At 38.9% G+C, this 16002-nt stretch overlaps 1 protein-coding gene across 9 annotated transcripts in view; it reads right to left on the bottom strand.

The window, feature by feature from the left end:
- The window catches only part of tmcc1a (transmembrane and coiled-coil domain family 1a), a 43432-nt gene extending 27687 nt beyond the window's left edge, over positions 1-15745 (bottom strand). The window contains exons 1-4 of one of the 9 annotated variants that reach the window (XM_008414036.2): positions 15618-15745; positions 14687-14889; positions 7066-7115; positions 5729-6634 (exon numbers count right to left, since the gene is read on the bottom strand). In XM_008414036.2, the coding sequence (XP_008412258.2) occupies positions 5729-6388 (660 nt within the window). In that variant the 5' untranslated portion in view covers positions 6389-6634; positions 7066-7115; positions 14687-14889; positions 15618-15745. Of the gene's footprint in view, positions 1-2332; positions 2915-5728; positions 6635-7065; positions 7116-14686; positions 14890-15617 lie in introns of those variants that run through there. The other 8 variants (XM_008414038.2, XM_081609103.1, XM_081609104.1 and 5 more) reach the window with 8 other exon arrangements.
- Positions 15746-16002: the final 257 nt, after the last annotated feature.

Raw genomic sequence — 16002 nt, 5'->3', positions numbered from 1 at the left:
TTCATTCAGTAACAAAGAAACAAACAGAACCCAGAGACAGATTTTGCTAAATAAAGAACTAATCTTCAATTAATGAAAGCGCTATCAAAAGACAGCCAGAGGCTTTAAATGGAAAAGAAAAGCATGTTGGGTCTCAAGTACATTTTTCTCCCTTCATCTGACATCAGATCCACTTAACATTTGCCAGTTTTGAATCTTAATTCCTTATACAGATTCAGATCTGTGGTCATCAAAGCATAAAATGGGAACACCAGGATAATTTGATTTATGTAGCCATTAAGTAAAAGGTTAAAATTTCATATCTAAAATTGTTGATCCTTTTTTATTTTTACGTTTTCATTTTTGGATTAACAACAAAAGGAATTGTGCCTTGTCTTAGTCTGCATGGATAATTTACAAAAATGTCACATCATGTACACATAACACAGAAACAAAAAGGAGACAAAGGATGAGCAGGAAGACAGGTGGGTTGAGAAAATTTGACTTCAGGGAAAGAAAAGAGGTCACCTACCAACCCCCTTCTTTTCCAATAATTCCCCCACCTCCACATTTTTGGAAAAAAACAAGTTGCAGACAGGCCCGAAGAACAACATGATTACCAAAGACAAACGCTGTTAAAGTTTTTTAGCCAGAAAAATATTTTTATTAGCGTGAAAGGTGGAGCCTAAAGGCTTGGCTTCAGTTTTTTAGCTCATATCCCAACAGAGTTTTTTTCCCTTTTTACTGCTTAAACTCGTCTGACAACATCCCAATTAGAAAAAACCCTATATCAGTTAAAATCTTGCACCTTAATACACTTTATTTTGGTATTTATGTTGTAAATTAATATTATTTGCGTGCTACTGTGTTGAAAATTTATGGAGAATACCAAATTAGGTATCAAGGTCAACTGTGGCATTATTTACCTGCAAATTTAGCCACAAGTCTTAAAATCTGTAACTGATATGACAGCTGGTGCAGGAAGTAAAAACCAGACCTTCAACATTTGCATGAGAAAGCACTTAAAACAAATGTAGATTGTTCTAACATGTAGATTTATTTGGAAAGGCAGAAGAAGACATAATTAATGTGACCAGTAAACCACTTTGTGCTCAATTTACTGGAGGAAACACAAACATGAAACCTCTAACTAATAATGCTACAACGCATCAGTCTTGACCAAAAGATGTAAAAGAAAATGTGTTTTCCATATTAGCAGGAGCAGCAAATAAATAAATGTGACAGCTTAATGATTAAAAAGCTGTAAAGGATCCCATTGATGTTTTTCTCTCTCAACTATCAGATTCTGTTCCCCTAAACAAGTAATGACATGTTTGAATACAGAACTCATGTAAAATTAAGCTTCTTATTTATATAACTAAATAAAGTCTAGCAAGATGAAGAATAATTTACACTGAGCACACAATCTAGTTTATGCTTATATGACCCATGTTGTAGACAGGAAAGAGGCCAGGCATGTGGCACCTCACCAATTCATTAACATTTACAGTTTGTTTTCATTACAGCTCAAATTTATATAATCTTCCAAAAGTATAGTATAGTAAGTCTGCCAGTAGATCAGATTAGTTTTTACTATCTAAAAGCAAAATCAGAAGCATGTGGTGTTACCAGAACTATTGCATATATATTAAAATAGGTCAGGAGGGCGTGGCTAGTCAACTAAATAATCAGAGCAAAACCTAGTTGTTATAAATAACAGACCGAGTTCAAGAACCAGAACATCAGGCACTCAAAAATAATGTTATTGGTACTTAACACAACCTATCCACTCTCTTTATCCACATCACCACCAGGGGACAATCGTAAAACACACATTAACAGCCTGCTATCAAGATTGAGTCATAAATGCTCTCTAATCAAAAATAATCACATATATGTGTATAGTTAAAGCCCATCCCTTGGAGAGACCTTGGATCGATTACAAAGACGGGCACGCTTGCAGCATTAGTGCGAGTTAATGTTTATAAGAGCCTGAATAAACTCAAAAGATGGACCACTCAGTTGCCACGTGCAACACACCACCCAGAAGTGGAAAAGAAAATTAAAAACACACAAAACAAAGCTTCTATTTTATCCAGAAATGTCAGAAGAGTGCAACTGATGCTTCTTGTGAAATACGGGTGCAGGACGATTTCTATCTTTTAACATAGATGTGGATAGTTTTTAAATCAAGTTAAACATGCTTAGCAAGGAGCATACTATTAAGAAGTTTCATGACAGGTGGTGAAAAGAAGAAAAAAGATGTTACCCAGATTTCATTGCAAAAAAAAAAAAAAAAAAAGAAAAAATTTGTGGATGGAGATACGAGCACACATTTGCGTGGAAAGCTTACCTTGGAGTATTGTCTACGAAGACTGAAACGCTGCACCATCCTCTCTGACTGACTGACAGACCCACAGCTGGAATCCCGGTTCTACTCCCCTCTGCTGACAGCCCTCCAAAGCACACACTGCCTCCAATAACACACTCCCCATTCACACACACGTGCTACAAACACACATGCTACCATCCTCTCTAAATAGCCACGGGTTCACACTGCACCCCTTCACTGTGCAAACACAAGTGAGCAGAAAGGAGAGGAAACTGGGGAGAGACAAAAAAAAGATGAAGTGGCTAAAGACAAACACATTTACTGTGTTTCCTCCACACTTGTATTCATAGTGAAGTGAGGTGTGTCATACTCACTCACTCACTCACTCACTCACTCACTCAGTCACAATCACATGGCCATCAATGCACAAATTATTTTCCGTAAACACGGGCGAAAATGAGACTTTACATTCACGCATGCACACACCCGACCACATTCTTCTCTGAAGACGGAGGCTGACGATACCCTCAGACACACATTCAGCTACAGCTCAGCTCTCACTCATCTAGGACGAGGTAAGGTTGCCTCCTGCTTCCTGTCAATGTGCCGAAGGGTGGGGTGGTGAGAAGGATGAGGTGGAGGAGGTGCCGGTAGAGGGAATGAAAGGGAGGAGGGGGAGATGGCAAAGGAGGAGGGACCAGCTGACTGCTTGTAATAGCTCTCTCCAGGGATTGAGGGAAGGGGGGGGACAGGGAAGGGGAAACCAGAGGGTCAAAGGAAGCACAGCGGGGGGAAATTAAGGAGAGGAAGCAAAGAAGAAAAGAAAGAAATCGATCACTTGCTGAATATTCCTGATAAAGAACTTTTTTTTTTTAAAAAGGAGCCTTGAACCTTCAACCCCCACAAACAGCAGGATGTCACACTTCCAAGGTCAACTACGCCGTTACTATGGTAACTAAAAGTAGGGTATACATCATGTTGCAATTTTAAGGGTAGCCACAGCGACAGCTTGGATTGCCCTGATGACATTGCTACGTTGCTATGCTAAAGCAGGGCTGTGATGTTAGCTGGAAATGAGCGAGTGGGTTCTGATCTCCTCCACCAGACCTCATGAGGTCCACGATCCTCTAAAGACTAATAACGCTCGCATGTCTGCTCTCTGTTAGGGTGAGGTCACTCACACAGGACAGGAACTTTATTAAAGATAGAGTCTACATTAAAGCCGTTACTGAATGTAAGCACCTCTCCAGATGACTGAGATTTGCCAGACACAACTGAATTAAAAGGAAATCATTTTATTCTAATAAAGTAAGGTCATTTTAATAACCCACGATGAGCTCATAGTGCAAATAGCAGCTCCATGTTACGCTTCAGAGCTGGTTAGTAGATCTGACAGCGACCTCTGGTGGCACAAAGGAATAACTACTACCATCTGTACAGGAGCGTCTTTAAAAAAAAAAGTCACATTACCTAATTGAAATATTGATTATTTTTAATAATTCAGTTTAAGAAGTGTAACTTATTATTTTTGATAAGTATGGATTTCAGCTAATAAAACCCCAAAATTCAGTTTCTCAGAAGACTTGAATATTAAATAACTTATTTATAACACTGAAATGTTATGGCCTATACAATCATGGAAAGACAGTTTTACAGCAGATAGCATCTCCAGCAAACAATCAGAATGCTATATCCAATCAAATTAATGCAAAATTGAGTGGAAGGAAAAAAGAAGATCAAGAGGATCAAGTAAAGCCCATTCAAGAGTTTGGGGGATATCCATTTATGCATCCAAAACATGGTTCCTTGTGTTAACCACCTCTCAGCCGGGGACAAAGTCAGAAGCATTTTACTCGACCAAGGGAGAAAAAGGACCACACTCAGTTCGATCACAGTGTATTTTGCACTTCATTTGGAAATCAAGGTTCCAGAGTCAGAAGTAGGAGTGGAGAGGCTGTATGTGTGTTTTGCCAAGAAGAATTGATTCGTCATCCATCTCTACTGAGACAAACTGCAGAGGGATTTGATTGTAATTCTCAAAATAGACCGAAAAACAGCTTGAAAAATTGTTGCCACTTAAAAGCACACAAAGCTATATATAGTTATAGAAAAGTTCTGATTCAGGTGTCGTGGGAAGAACAGAATGAGAGCCAGATCGCTACATATGGACATTGTATTACATAATGAATCCTACAGCTTTAGTGTAGGAGTTTACAGGGAAAATGAATTGTTTTCTTGAAAAAAAAAAACACCTTTTTAGCTGGAATATGTGAAATGAATTTATGAATGTTTACTGAATGGACCAAGTACTTTTGCTGCAAATACATTGAGTGCAAGGACAGGGGTGATGTCTGTGGAATTACAGCAACAGTGCTAATCAGAAAGGAGCAAAATGAATAACATCTCACTATAAAACTTGCAGAATTCTAGTGTTTGTCATGACAGTTTTGTAGCAAGTGGTCAGTTGCTACTGTGGTGCATTACAGGCAGACTGGCCTTGAAACAATTCCAGCATGTTGTAGCAGTTCAAGCTAATTTTATCAGATAGCACATTTCCTGACTTCTGCCTCTTCACTGGATAAATCACAATATGAATTTTTATTTCATGAACTTAAATTCAAGCTGAAGATTTTACCATCTCTACTTTTCATTTAAAAATTTGGTGCTCCACAAAGAACATCATCACTCTACGACAATTTCCGACTACGTTCTCAGTTGCTCGTTCTTTTTCCTTTCCTTGATATATATATTTTTTTAAACGCACATTTCTTGATTTCAGACACAATAAATATAACTATTATAATATGTAGGCCTGGCCACAGCTGAAATGTAGGAAAAGTTGTAACAATTGTATGGTCTCTAATAAATCTTAGATTTTACCTATGTACACAACAAAGTCTCAGTACTTCGACTGTTTATATTAACCTCTCAGAGGTTCTGCAAATTTCTGGCTCAGGTTTGATATAACTGTTAGGTTCTTCTGCTAACCAGAGAGAACACAAGAGTAAGAACCACAGACTTTTACCACGTCATGCTGCCATGGGTCTGTTCCAAAAGTACGACACACTTGCCTGAACTCAAACGCAGAATTTTAAAATGAGCTATGATGGAATAGCACAACATTCCATCGTGCCACTGTTTTTCAAAGACTGGTTTAATTGCGCAAAGACTGGCGCAATTGAACCAGCTGACATAATTCATTAATTTTGAGGCTGGTAATTGAATATATTGTCAGTATGAATGGGAACTAATTCTCAGCCAAAATAGCAGCGAGATGTTTTTGTACACAAAGCAGGGTGAACTTAAATTTTTGATTGACGATTCACTGACAAACAAAGCTTGACACTTGTGAAAGCAAATAGAGGACACATTGATCACCCGCGACTGAAGCGGTGATTAATGGCTCCTGTCACTTACTCTGTCCGTTTCCTCAGTAGACTGGTACCCAGACGACAGCACCACGTCCCCGACGCCGTGCGCAGGTGCAGGGCTGCTGGGCGTGGTGTCGGTGGTTGAGGAGGAGCGTGGGCGACTAACATGCTCCTGTGGGTCGTGGGTGTTCCGTCGCTGCGGAGGCTGAGGGCTACTTCTCAGAAGGGGGTCCCGGTCTCCGCTCCCGGACCCGGACCCCTTGCTGCGTCGCGCCTGCAGGCTGGTCCCACGCCTAATCATGCCTGCAGCGCCTGAGCCCTGTCCAGCTGCAGAAGAAATCACAGGAGCAGACAGGCGATCAGAGTCAGAAGTGCAGGACCCCAAAATGTCCTGAGGAGCAGAGGGGGAGGCGCCGCCTGCTGACACCACCGAAGAGGATGAGGAGGAGGATGATGAAGGGATGGTGGAGCGAGAGAGGGAGAGGCGTTTACGCTGATGTTGGAACAGTTGCTTCAAACCCTGACCAAGAACCCCCATGCTTTCCTTGGCGTTTTGGCTCATCTTACTCAAAGAAGGGTGTGCAGACAGAGATGAGGCCCTCCTCAACCTTGGGCCCTGTGAACCCTCCGTCCTTCCACTAGCTGCAGGATTTGTACTGGGGCCCATCTTTTCTGGGTCACTTTGACTGTTTTCCACCTGCTGCATATAGCCCTGCTGGAAACCAAATAAATAGCAAGGATATATTGCCTAACTCGACAGTCTGCTCTCGCCTCGCTCTCTATCTGTGAGACATGCTGAGGGACAATGACAGAGAAGGGAGAATAAAGGATGGCAGGACAGTAGAAGAAGAGGCGGGACTGTGATGGAGGATGGGATCAGGTCAGGCGCCTTCAGAGGGATGAATCCAAATTGGGAGCAAGCATCTTTGACTCAGGAACAAGCAGCCTTGGTCTAACACACAAAAAAGGACAAAGTTAATCAGAGGCTCAAACGTTTCCTTCATGAGTTGTCATTAATTTCCCCTCAACTCAAGATCAATTTAAAGAAAACAACTTTAATCCTTGAGAATTAAACAGTGAAATGCTTTTAAAAATGCTGGATTTAAATAGGGAACTGGAATACGTAAAGCAGTACGAAATGTTTTATAAGAAAGAAACGGCTAAAAATATAAACAGACAACATACATTTGAAACAAGACTTATCTGCAAGGCTTGAAGTTGAAATGTGCTCCTGTTCTATGTAGCAAATCCAATGATACTACAGCATCAAATGCTAAATATCTTATCTTCCTAATTATGAACATGTACTGAGGAAGTGAAGACAGCCTGATGGGGATTGGAGGGAAGAAGAGCAGAAAAGGGAAAAAACTGAGAAAAACCCACCTACCATCAGCCCAGCTGTCATCCTTTTATTTTTCACTCTGCCTGGGTGCCTGAGAGAAACAAGAATAAAGAATAAAAGATTGGGGGAAAAAAACATAGGGGAAAACTTTTAAAATGTCAGCAGCAACTCTAAATGTCTCCCTCACAGGAGTCATGACTAAGCAGCTTGTAAATCTAATTTTCTAACTTCAGAAACTAATAATACTAATAATAATAAAACACTGTACTTGAGAATTTGTCAACGTACTTGGAATAGATACAAAAAAGTACAATTCAGAGTACAATAAATCTTGGTTTAAACTTAAAACCTATTTTAATAACTTCTGCCCTTGGCTGGCTGTAGAAGATTAGTGTGAAGAATTTGTGTCCATATTTTTAAATAATAAATAGTGCTTGAAAAATCAGCAGCAAAAGTTGTAAAAAGGTTCAGTTGTAAAATTAACTTTGGTTATGTTAGCTACCAGTTCCTGCTAGCTTTTCTCAATTTAGGTATAATTTGTTTGATACTAAATACATTTTGATCTGAGAAATACACAGAACCTCCTTAATTCTTTAAATCTGTCATAACAAAACAATTTTATGGGAAGAAAAATTTTACATTGAGACAAATGTTTGACAGATTATGACAAAGTAATCTCAAATCATTTATATTCAAATAAACACATTTATGTTCTGCCTCAATAATCTCAAAACTGTAGCTTGTCAAATTTTCTGTTAAACTTTCATAATGAACAAAACATTCATGGTGGATGGGTTTTCTGAGTAAAACCCATCCACCATTCATTACATCACAGAATTTAAACTAGCAATACATTCACCTGCAGAATAATATTGCACTGACTATCTTAGTCACAGACCAGAGCATAGATTTGCAACCCACCGGCTGGGAAAGTGACAGACAAGTGTGTTTCATTCTGATTCAACACTCGGCTGTCATCTCAGAGTTGATGAAGTGATAAACCTAAGTTAATCCTGTTCCACAGCTGAAGCTGAACCTGATGTTCTGTCCCGACAGCAGGACCCAACACTCCTGCTATTGTAGTAAATCCCCCTCCCTCATCCCGAGGCTGATCCCTGTGTGGATTGGATGTTTCTTGATTGCCCATGGTTTTATGTCCAAACTAAATCCGCTTTCAGGAGCTTTTAGAGGACACTAGCTTCATTGTCAGACTTGGTTTACATGTATTTAAACATTTGTTCAGTTTAAGAAAGTCTTGGTGATCCACCTTGACAAATTGATGACGCAACTGAAAGAACACCAGATGGGTCTTGCATGACAAATGTCCTTTTCTAGACCAAACGGTGTCACCTCATGACATTCTTACAGCCTACCAGGAACTGACTAATAAGGAAAGCACAGCTGGCAACGTCACATCAACTCCTGTTCTGAATCTGAATCGGGATTTTGATTTCAAAAAGCACAAGACATCGAGAAAGCTGTACATTTTTTAAATGCAAGGAACCAAGAACAGTTCCGAACAAACAGAGGAAGGATTGGCATCCTATGAATATCAGCATGTTTCTCAAAAAAAAAAAAAAAAAAATCACAACACTGTCAATGGTCAACAACAAATGACCACAGGCCAATCTGGAGCAGAATCATCTTCATTCATACAAACACGTCACCATCCATAACTCCTACATCTCATTCCTATCGTAACTGTGTGCTGACAAATACAAGAAAGAAAAAAAGAATTGCAACAGCTAAAGAGGAAATTGTGGGTAAAAGAGGAAAGGTCACGTCACCAGTCTGGCAGTGTTTTGGATATTTAAAACAAAAAAAGCCAATCAATAATCATCTGTATAAACTGATATGAAGTTTTTTGAAATTATTTTAGAAATTTTCAAACTTCATCTCAATAGGTTATTATCACAGCAGCATAACAAAATGCCAGGTCTTTTCTAGTCAGTTCTCTTAAATTCATCTCTTGCTGAGGGACAAAGCTAACTAGGAATGAATGACACAACACAGAGGTCAGAGTGGCCTGGTTTCTATGACCCTTTAGAAAATATGCTGTTGGCATTTGCTGAATATACAGCTGTTTAGCTGAAAATATGGATGCAGCCTAAACAAGCCAGAGCAGTGTTTCCAGAAGAGTCTGCAGCTGGCATGGAATAGGCCTCTCTTTGTTTCCTGTGAGCCCCACAGACCCATCGCTGCTCTTTGTCCTGCGCCTCTTTCACTGACAGACACACATCAATAAGAGCAGAATGAGGCCAGAGAGTTCGGTCAGCTGTTTGTGTTTCAGTGCAGTGCGTGTTTGTGTCAAACCCAGAAAAGAAAATGGCAACTACCAAAAAAAAAAAAAAAAAGAAAAAAAAAATGCTACATAATTACATAGAATGTGTATGTGTGCTTAGATATGTGAGTGTTTTGGTGAGTGACATCTATGACCAGTGGAAACTGCAGCATATCTCATTCAGCAGCTGCAGAACAACAGCACAACCAGGAAACAGGAACAATCGTTATTGTATTAACGTGTGTGTACTTGGGGCTCAGAGGCAGATAATGGCACAGTTGTGCCAGCTGTGACAGTGAAGGAGATGACTTCAGCACGCTGCACAGACTGTGATAAGAGACACAGCTCTTTGTGTCAAATGGTGATGCAGAGTAAACGAGACAACGGAGACAGAGACGTTACAAAGGAAGTGAAAGATGCCACTTGAATCAAAGCCATCAAAAGGTCCGCGGCATTTTTCGACTGGTTGTATCGGGTTTAACCCGGCTACCCAGTCAAAGAGAGGAGGTGTGCAGCAGGTAGTTTGCTCTAAATGCTAGGCACAATTTTCCCCATTGTCTGATAAAACCCAGAGGGAGTTTTGGCACCTTGACGCTAGGGTGGTGCCAAACCTTCGAGGAACAGGATAAACAAGTGAATGAGCAATGATCTCCTTCAACAAGTGTTGACGTCACAATACACGCTTCCACATGTACCAAGCTGAAGCAGCCAAGTAGTACAACTAGAAATTTAAAATGCCAAAACCTTTGTGTTTTACGACTGGTTGTCCTTTGTTGTCATTTCACATTTCTTAAATATTTTGATTTTATTTATTCATATACATTCATTGATCTAATTAAATTATTTAACTTTTCATCTTCAGCATTTATTTGTTAATGAAGGGTAAAAACATGAAGTTTCTGCACATGTCTGTACAAATGATTTTAGGATGGGACGGGGGGGTTCAACCTCTTTTGCCACAAGTTTTTAACTCCTTACTCTGTTTAATTGCTTATTTTTTTGGTGGGTTGGGGGTGTCTGTTTTTAATCTTGTAAAATGCTGTTACATTTGATTGCAGGGTGTTACACAAAAAGTGTAGTGGATTTTTCACTTTGAAATCTATTGTGGGTTTTATGTTTGGTGAAAAAATATCCAAAACATAAATACGAAAAAATAAAAAAATAAATAAATAACTTATTAGCACTCCTGCACTATCAATATTCATAAATGCTAAGCCAACAATAGGTGTGATGCAAACATGAGTCATTTCTAACCATGAGACCTGGCACATACTGTGAGCAGTGGGAGCTATTCATATTGATCTGCTGCAGTTGTAAATGGTTGAAAATATCATCTGATGCACCGAGATGTGGGTGTGTAACAGCGCAGCATATTGAATAAATCTAGACAGGTCAGAACTGAAGCCTGGGAATGAGCAATGGTCAGATTGCAGGTTTAACATATTCTTGGAAAAGGTTTGCATTTGCAGGAGAGGTCTTGTTTATAGAACACCTCTGTGTTTGTCTTCAACACCACACCAGGTGCTCTAATGAATAATTCAGAACCCTCGATGAATCGACACCAGTCCAGCTACAACAACAACACAAACTAAATTTGTCCAACTACTGAAGGGCTTGTTTTATCACCTACTAGCATGTTTGGTTTTTCAGTGATAAACAGATTACGTAAAACATGCTAGGCTTTCAGTTGTGCCTCCCTTAGTGAACTGATGAGTGTTTAGCAGAAGTGATCCAGCTCATATTCCAACAGGTCTGGGAGAGCATAGTTAGCTGTCAACAGACTGGAAACCACCTACACACCAGCTGAAATCTCATACCACCAACAGTATTAAAAGCACACAGCCACTATGGACAATGGGGAGAGCGTCCAATGTCATGATCAATGGTGACTTGGCACAACAGATGGAGTATACCTGCCAGCTCATCAGGCCAAGAAGCATTTGACTCTTTGAAGCTCTTTATGCTTCCAGCAGGTGAGAAGAACTTTTTAGAGTCAACCTGAAACCATTTGCATTTGGGTCTTCGTTATGGGATGCAAATGACTGCGTCCAAGTGGATTAATTCTTATTTTAAACAATTACTTCCAAGTGATGCACAAAATGTGTGTAGTTTGCGTACAATTACTCAAGTCTCTAACGTGTCAGGTGGTAAAACTGACCAAGTGATTGAACATGTTAAAAATGAATAAATGACTAGTTCTGTGATATCCATCTATCTATCCATCCATCCATCATCTAACACAATTATCCTTGCAGGGCAGTGAGAGGTGCTGGTGCTCATCTCCAGCATGATTTTATTGAAAGCTTTTTGATAAACAAAATTTAACGAACACCAATAGTTTTAGGGATGTTGAGACTGAAATACTTTTGTCCAGCAATATGCATCTTCTCAATAGATATATTGGTGGCACTTAACCAAAAACAATGCAAAATTACAAAAATTACAAAGTTTCAAATTATAAAATTACTTCAGTGGATGGATTAGTGCAGCACCTTTGTGTTTGAATGAGAAGGTGTTCAAAAATAATGGAACAATTTAAGTAGTACTCAATATTATCTTAAGGAAGCTGAGCCATAGCACTGGCTCAGTGAAACTAACAAGATTTTTTTAAAGAGAAGATTAAGTTTTGATTTGAAGTTTATGTCAATTTCATCATTATTTCACAAATTTAATATTATGACTCTTACATTTAACACTGATTACCAGATACTCAGCCCCGCTTTCAAGTGTAAACTGTGGTGCTGAGCTGCCTTTGCCTGTTTTCTGTTGGGAGGGATCAGAGGGAGGCCGGCAGCTTGTTGCCACGAGAAACCACAGCCTTTATGAAGGAATTTCACCTTCTATCTGGAAGTGTGGGAGTAAGTTATAATGGAGACAAAAACCCGCCAGAAACGGACATGGAAAAAATTAAGTGCCCCTGTCCGTACAACTCTAAGGTTAGGACATAAACAAGTATGGCAGATTTTTTTTTTTAGACATGTTGTCCAACTCTACTATAAGAACTTTACATAAAAAAATTATAAATACAAATACAAGTGTGAGAAAAGGCCCTTTGTATTGTCAATGTGGATGCATCACTTACAACTCGTCCTTTAGGTTTAAAAGTTCATCAGTAGAAAATATTCAAGACCAGTAAAAATCTGCACAGGAATAAATATCTCAGCAATGGTCACCCGAGGAAAGAAGTTATAATGTCTTGATAGCCTAATCTTGGGGGGAAATGTTTTGGGATATATACTCCTAAGAACACTGGAAAATAGTTTAGTTTGCATGTTGGTTGTCACAAGAACATATTGTCAATCAAAAACAGCATGACCAAAGTTGACCTTACAGTCACTGCTTTTACAATGAACTCCTCTCTACGCCAAGGTACTTTACAATCAAACTTAACACCATCTGAGCAAAAGCTGAAGTTTGACTGAAACTGGGTCATGAAACAGAACATTTATCTCAAGTACAGCAGCAAATCTACACCAGCATGACCAGAATAAAATTAATCAAAGCGTTGCAGTGCTCCAGTTACAGTCCAAATCTAATTGAAATGTGGTGCAAAATAAAGACAGGTGTGTAGAAATAAATTCTCACAAACCACAAGGAAATGAAGCAACAGTGAAAAGACAGTGGTTAAGGCATATTCTCAGTAATATGGGTGGCTAATGAGGAAACAGAAAATGATTACTTCCTTTCACTATGACTAAATGCTAAAGCAGAGACATCCAACCTTTTCTCAATTGGGTTCAGAAATGTCAAGATGAAAGTACTCAGGGAAGGACAATGTTTACATTATTATTCTTTCCACTGAAATCCAAAATCTTATCAGTGAAAATTACATCCAAACATTTATCCACCGCCTGTCCCTGTGCAAACTATTCTGGCATTGAGGGCAAGGTCCACAAAAGGTCCACGAAAGGCCCCCCGAGGCCAAACTTTAGACACCCCTGATGTAGAGCTACTAAAATAAGGGATACCAACATTTTTTTTAATTATGTGTTTCTGAAAAGTACATCCTCTTCTAGGTCAAGAAGTTTTACGTGTCAGGACAAAATTAAAGTTAGCGGCACTTCGTCAGATTAAAAAAAATATTCAACTTTAACCTCAAAAGTGCATAAAAATTACAAAAAATGACACGCTTGCTCTGAAACAAACAGGTGTTTTAACAGAAAGTCAAGAATGTAGGACATCGACAGCAACCCTTCTGCTGACCATCTGTCTGGGAAACAAGATCATCTAAACTACAGTGATCTCATCAGTAATATTAAAATCAATCTTCACAAGTACAAATAGTTTTATATGTACATGACTAAACGGTTATCAAAGTCTTATGAAACAAAGTCACAGGTAATAATTTTATGAACCATAATGAGAATAAGTACCTCATCACAATATTATTGCATTAATCTTTTCAAGCAGCAGCGTGTGTTAAATAGACCACAACAAAACCGCAACCATCAAGGTGATTATTCAGTTAAGTGAATGAACAAAAAACTTAAAATCTGTGATAGGGATGAACAATGTAAATTAAAATATAAAATAATATTTAGTATATTTTTTTACATGCATCAAAATCAAAACAAGAAATATCACAGCAGAATTTTATTCTAGCCTATACCAAGTTGTAAGTTTTTAATCTTAAATTGTTTCAACAGCATACATTTGAAAATCCTATTGAAAAACTAGTTTCACCCTCCAAACTCCATTCCCATAAAAACTTCAAAGACATTAATAAGTTTTGTCAATGAATAACAGTGATAGCAAAGCCATTACATGATTGATATTCCTACTGCTAATTTCATGTGATTATTCTGATCCAGTGTCGGCATCATTCTGAGAAACGCATTGTGGCTGTTCTTACGGAGCTAACCAACACTTCTGGAGGCCAAATTACACTGCAGTCCTCTCTTCTTAGCCTGCGTGTCTTCAGGATTCATCACCACTAGTATTAAAGTGTTTTAATAAGCTGAGCACATAACAGAGGGTGAAGCAACTCCCCATCTTTAGAAGCCGCAGAGTTCAATCTTGTATGCGTCATGCTCACTACCATCAACACAAAGATGCACAACACATTTACGCTCCTACAAAGACCCTTAATTCTGAGTCTAGGCCCAAGAAGGGATGGAGCAATGTGAGCGCATCAGGAACAGGAGGAGGCGGGGAGGGGCAGCGTCATCATGGTGGTCTGACCATCCGAGTGAGACGTGAATAGCTGTGCTGTGTTAGCAGTGCCCTGAAGGGGCAGCCAAGCTCTCAGCCACTTAGCAGAAACAGCCAAACAGATACTAGGATGCATCATGTCATGTTACACTCTTCCAGGCCGCTACATCTCTGCACAGATGGAAACAGTTATCAGAATGTATGAGTGGAGTGAGAGGGTGAAAACCAACCTTCAGTCCAATCTAATACCGCAGGAGCAGATTTCAGTCATTGCAGAGGAGGTGAGAAGCTTCCACATTTGGTGAATCTGCCCTCAACCACCAGCATGAGAAAAAGGGGAGATGAACTCTGTAATCCTCGACATCTGCCTTCCTGACTGCTTCCCTGTTTTTAGTGTGCATATCTGTTTTTCTTCGACAATGACAATGAAAAGCTAAAAGAAAAAAAAAAGAAACAGCCTTCAGATACAATGAGGCTGCAGGTTCATTGGATTCTAGAATTATCCTGCTTTAACCTGTGGAATGAATTTTTAAATAATCTAGTAGTTGCTTCACAATACCTTGAATAACTTGTTTTATGATAAATTTCTTAGCAGCCTAGGAATATAAATATATAAACAAATATAATCTGTCTTTCTATATAATACCTTAAAAAACTACACAGAAAAGGATTATATATATATATATATATATATATATATATATATAGAAAGAAGGGGAAAGAGAGAGAGGGAGACAGAAATAATTTCTCTATAACTATAAATACGGGTACTGTTATGACAGGACAAGACCGTTACGAAAGATAAGTCCAAAAATTCACGGTTGAGTAACGCAAAAGTACTTTCTGTTCTATATAACGGTACTTGGTGTGTTTAGTGGAAACATTCAGGAAAATAAAAGTGACCAAATCCGTGAAAATATCAGTTAAGTTCAAGTCAAGTGCGTTTTCGACAGCAGTTTCTACCATTCAGTTTAGAGGACTCAGGTTGACAGTCCCGTTAGTGTCATCGCACAGAGCTGCTAATACCGTGAATTATCAACAGCGATACTCAGTCAGACAGTCAGAGGCTCAACAGGCATCACAAACACGCACAAACTGGCCTTAAGAGGAGCCTCCTAAAATAAACAGAAACACTCAGAAAAAGACATAAGAAACACTTACCATGAGTGATGAACTGTCGGAACTGTCAGACGTTAAGCAAGCTACACCCCTCCGTTGAGAGCGATACACACCACGGGCCGCCCTCCCTCCCTAAAAACATAGATCTGACGTAGAGGCGTAAGGCGTAACCAAAGATTGTATGTTGAGATGATGACTTACTCAGCAGTTTTAATGCAGCCCAAGAAACTGTAATAGTAACCATGTATGTAATAGTAACCATGTGTATATATATATATATATATATATATATATATATATATATATATATATATATATATATATATATATATATATATATATATATATATATATATATATATATATATATGGTTACTATTACATACATGGTTACTATTACAGTTTCTTGAAGCTGCAAAAGCTGCAA

This window comes from Poecilia reticulata, chromosome 7 (genome assembly GCF_904066995.2).
Source record: "Poecilia reticulata chromosome 7, P_reticulata-male-v2, whole genome shotgun sequence".
In the NCBI taxonomy this organism is placed as follows: Eukaryota; Metazoa; Chordata; class Actinopteri; order Cyprinodontiformes; family Poeciliidae; genus Poecilia; species Poecilia reticulata.
The sequence above is the reverse complement of the archived record's forward strand: the minus strand, read 5'-3'. Positions and strand labels throughout refer to the sequence as shown.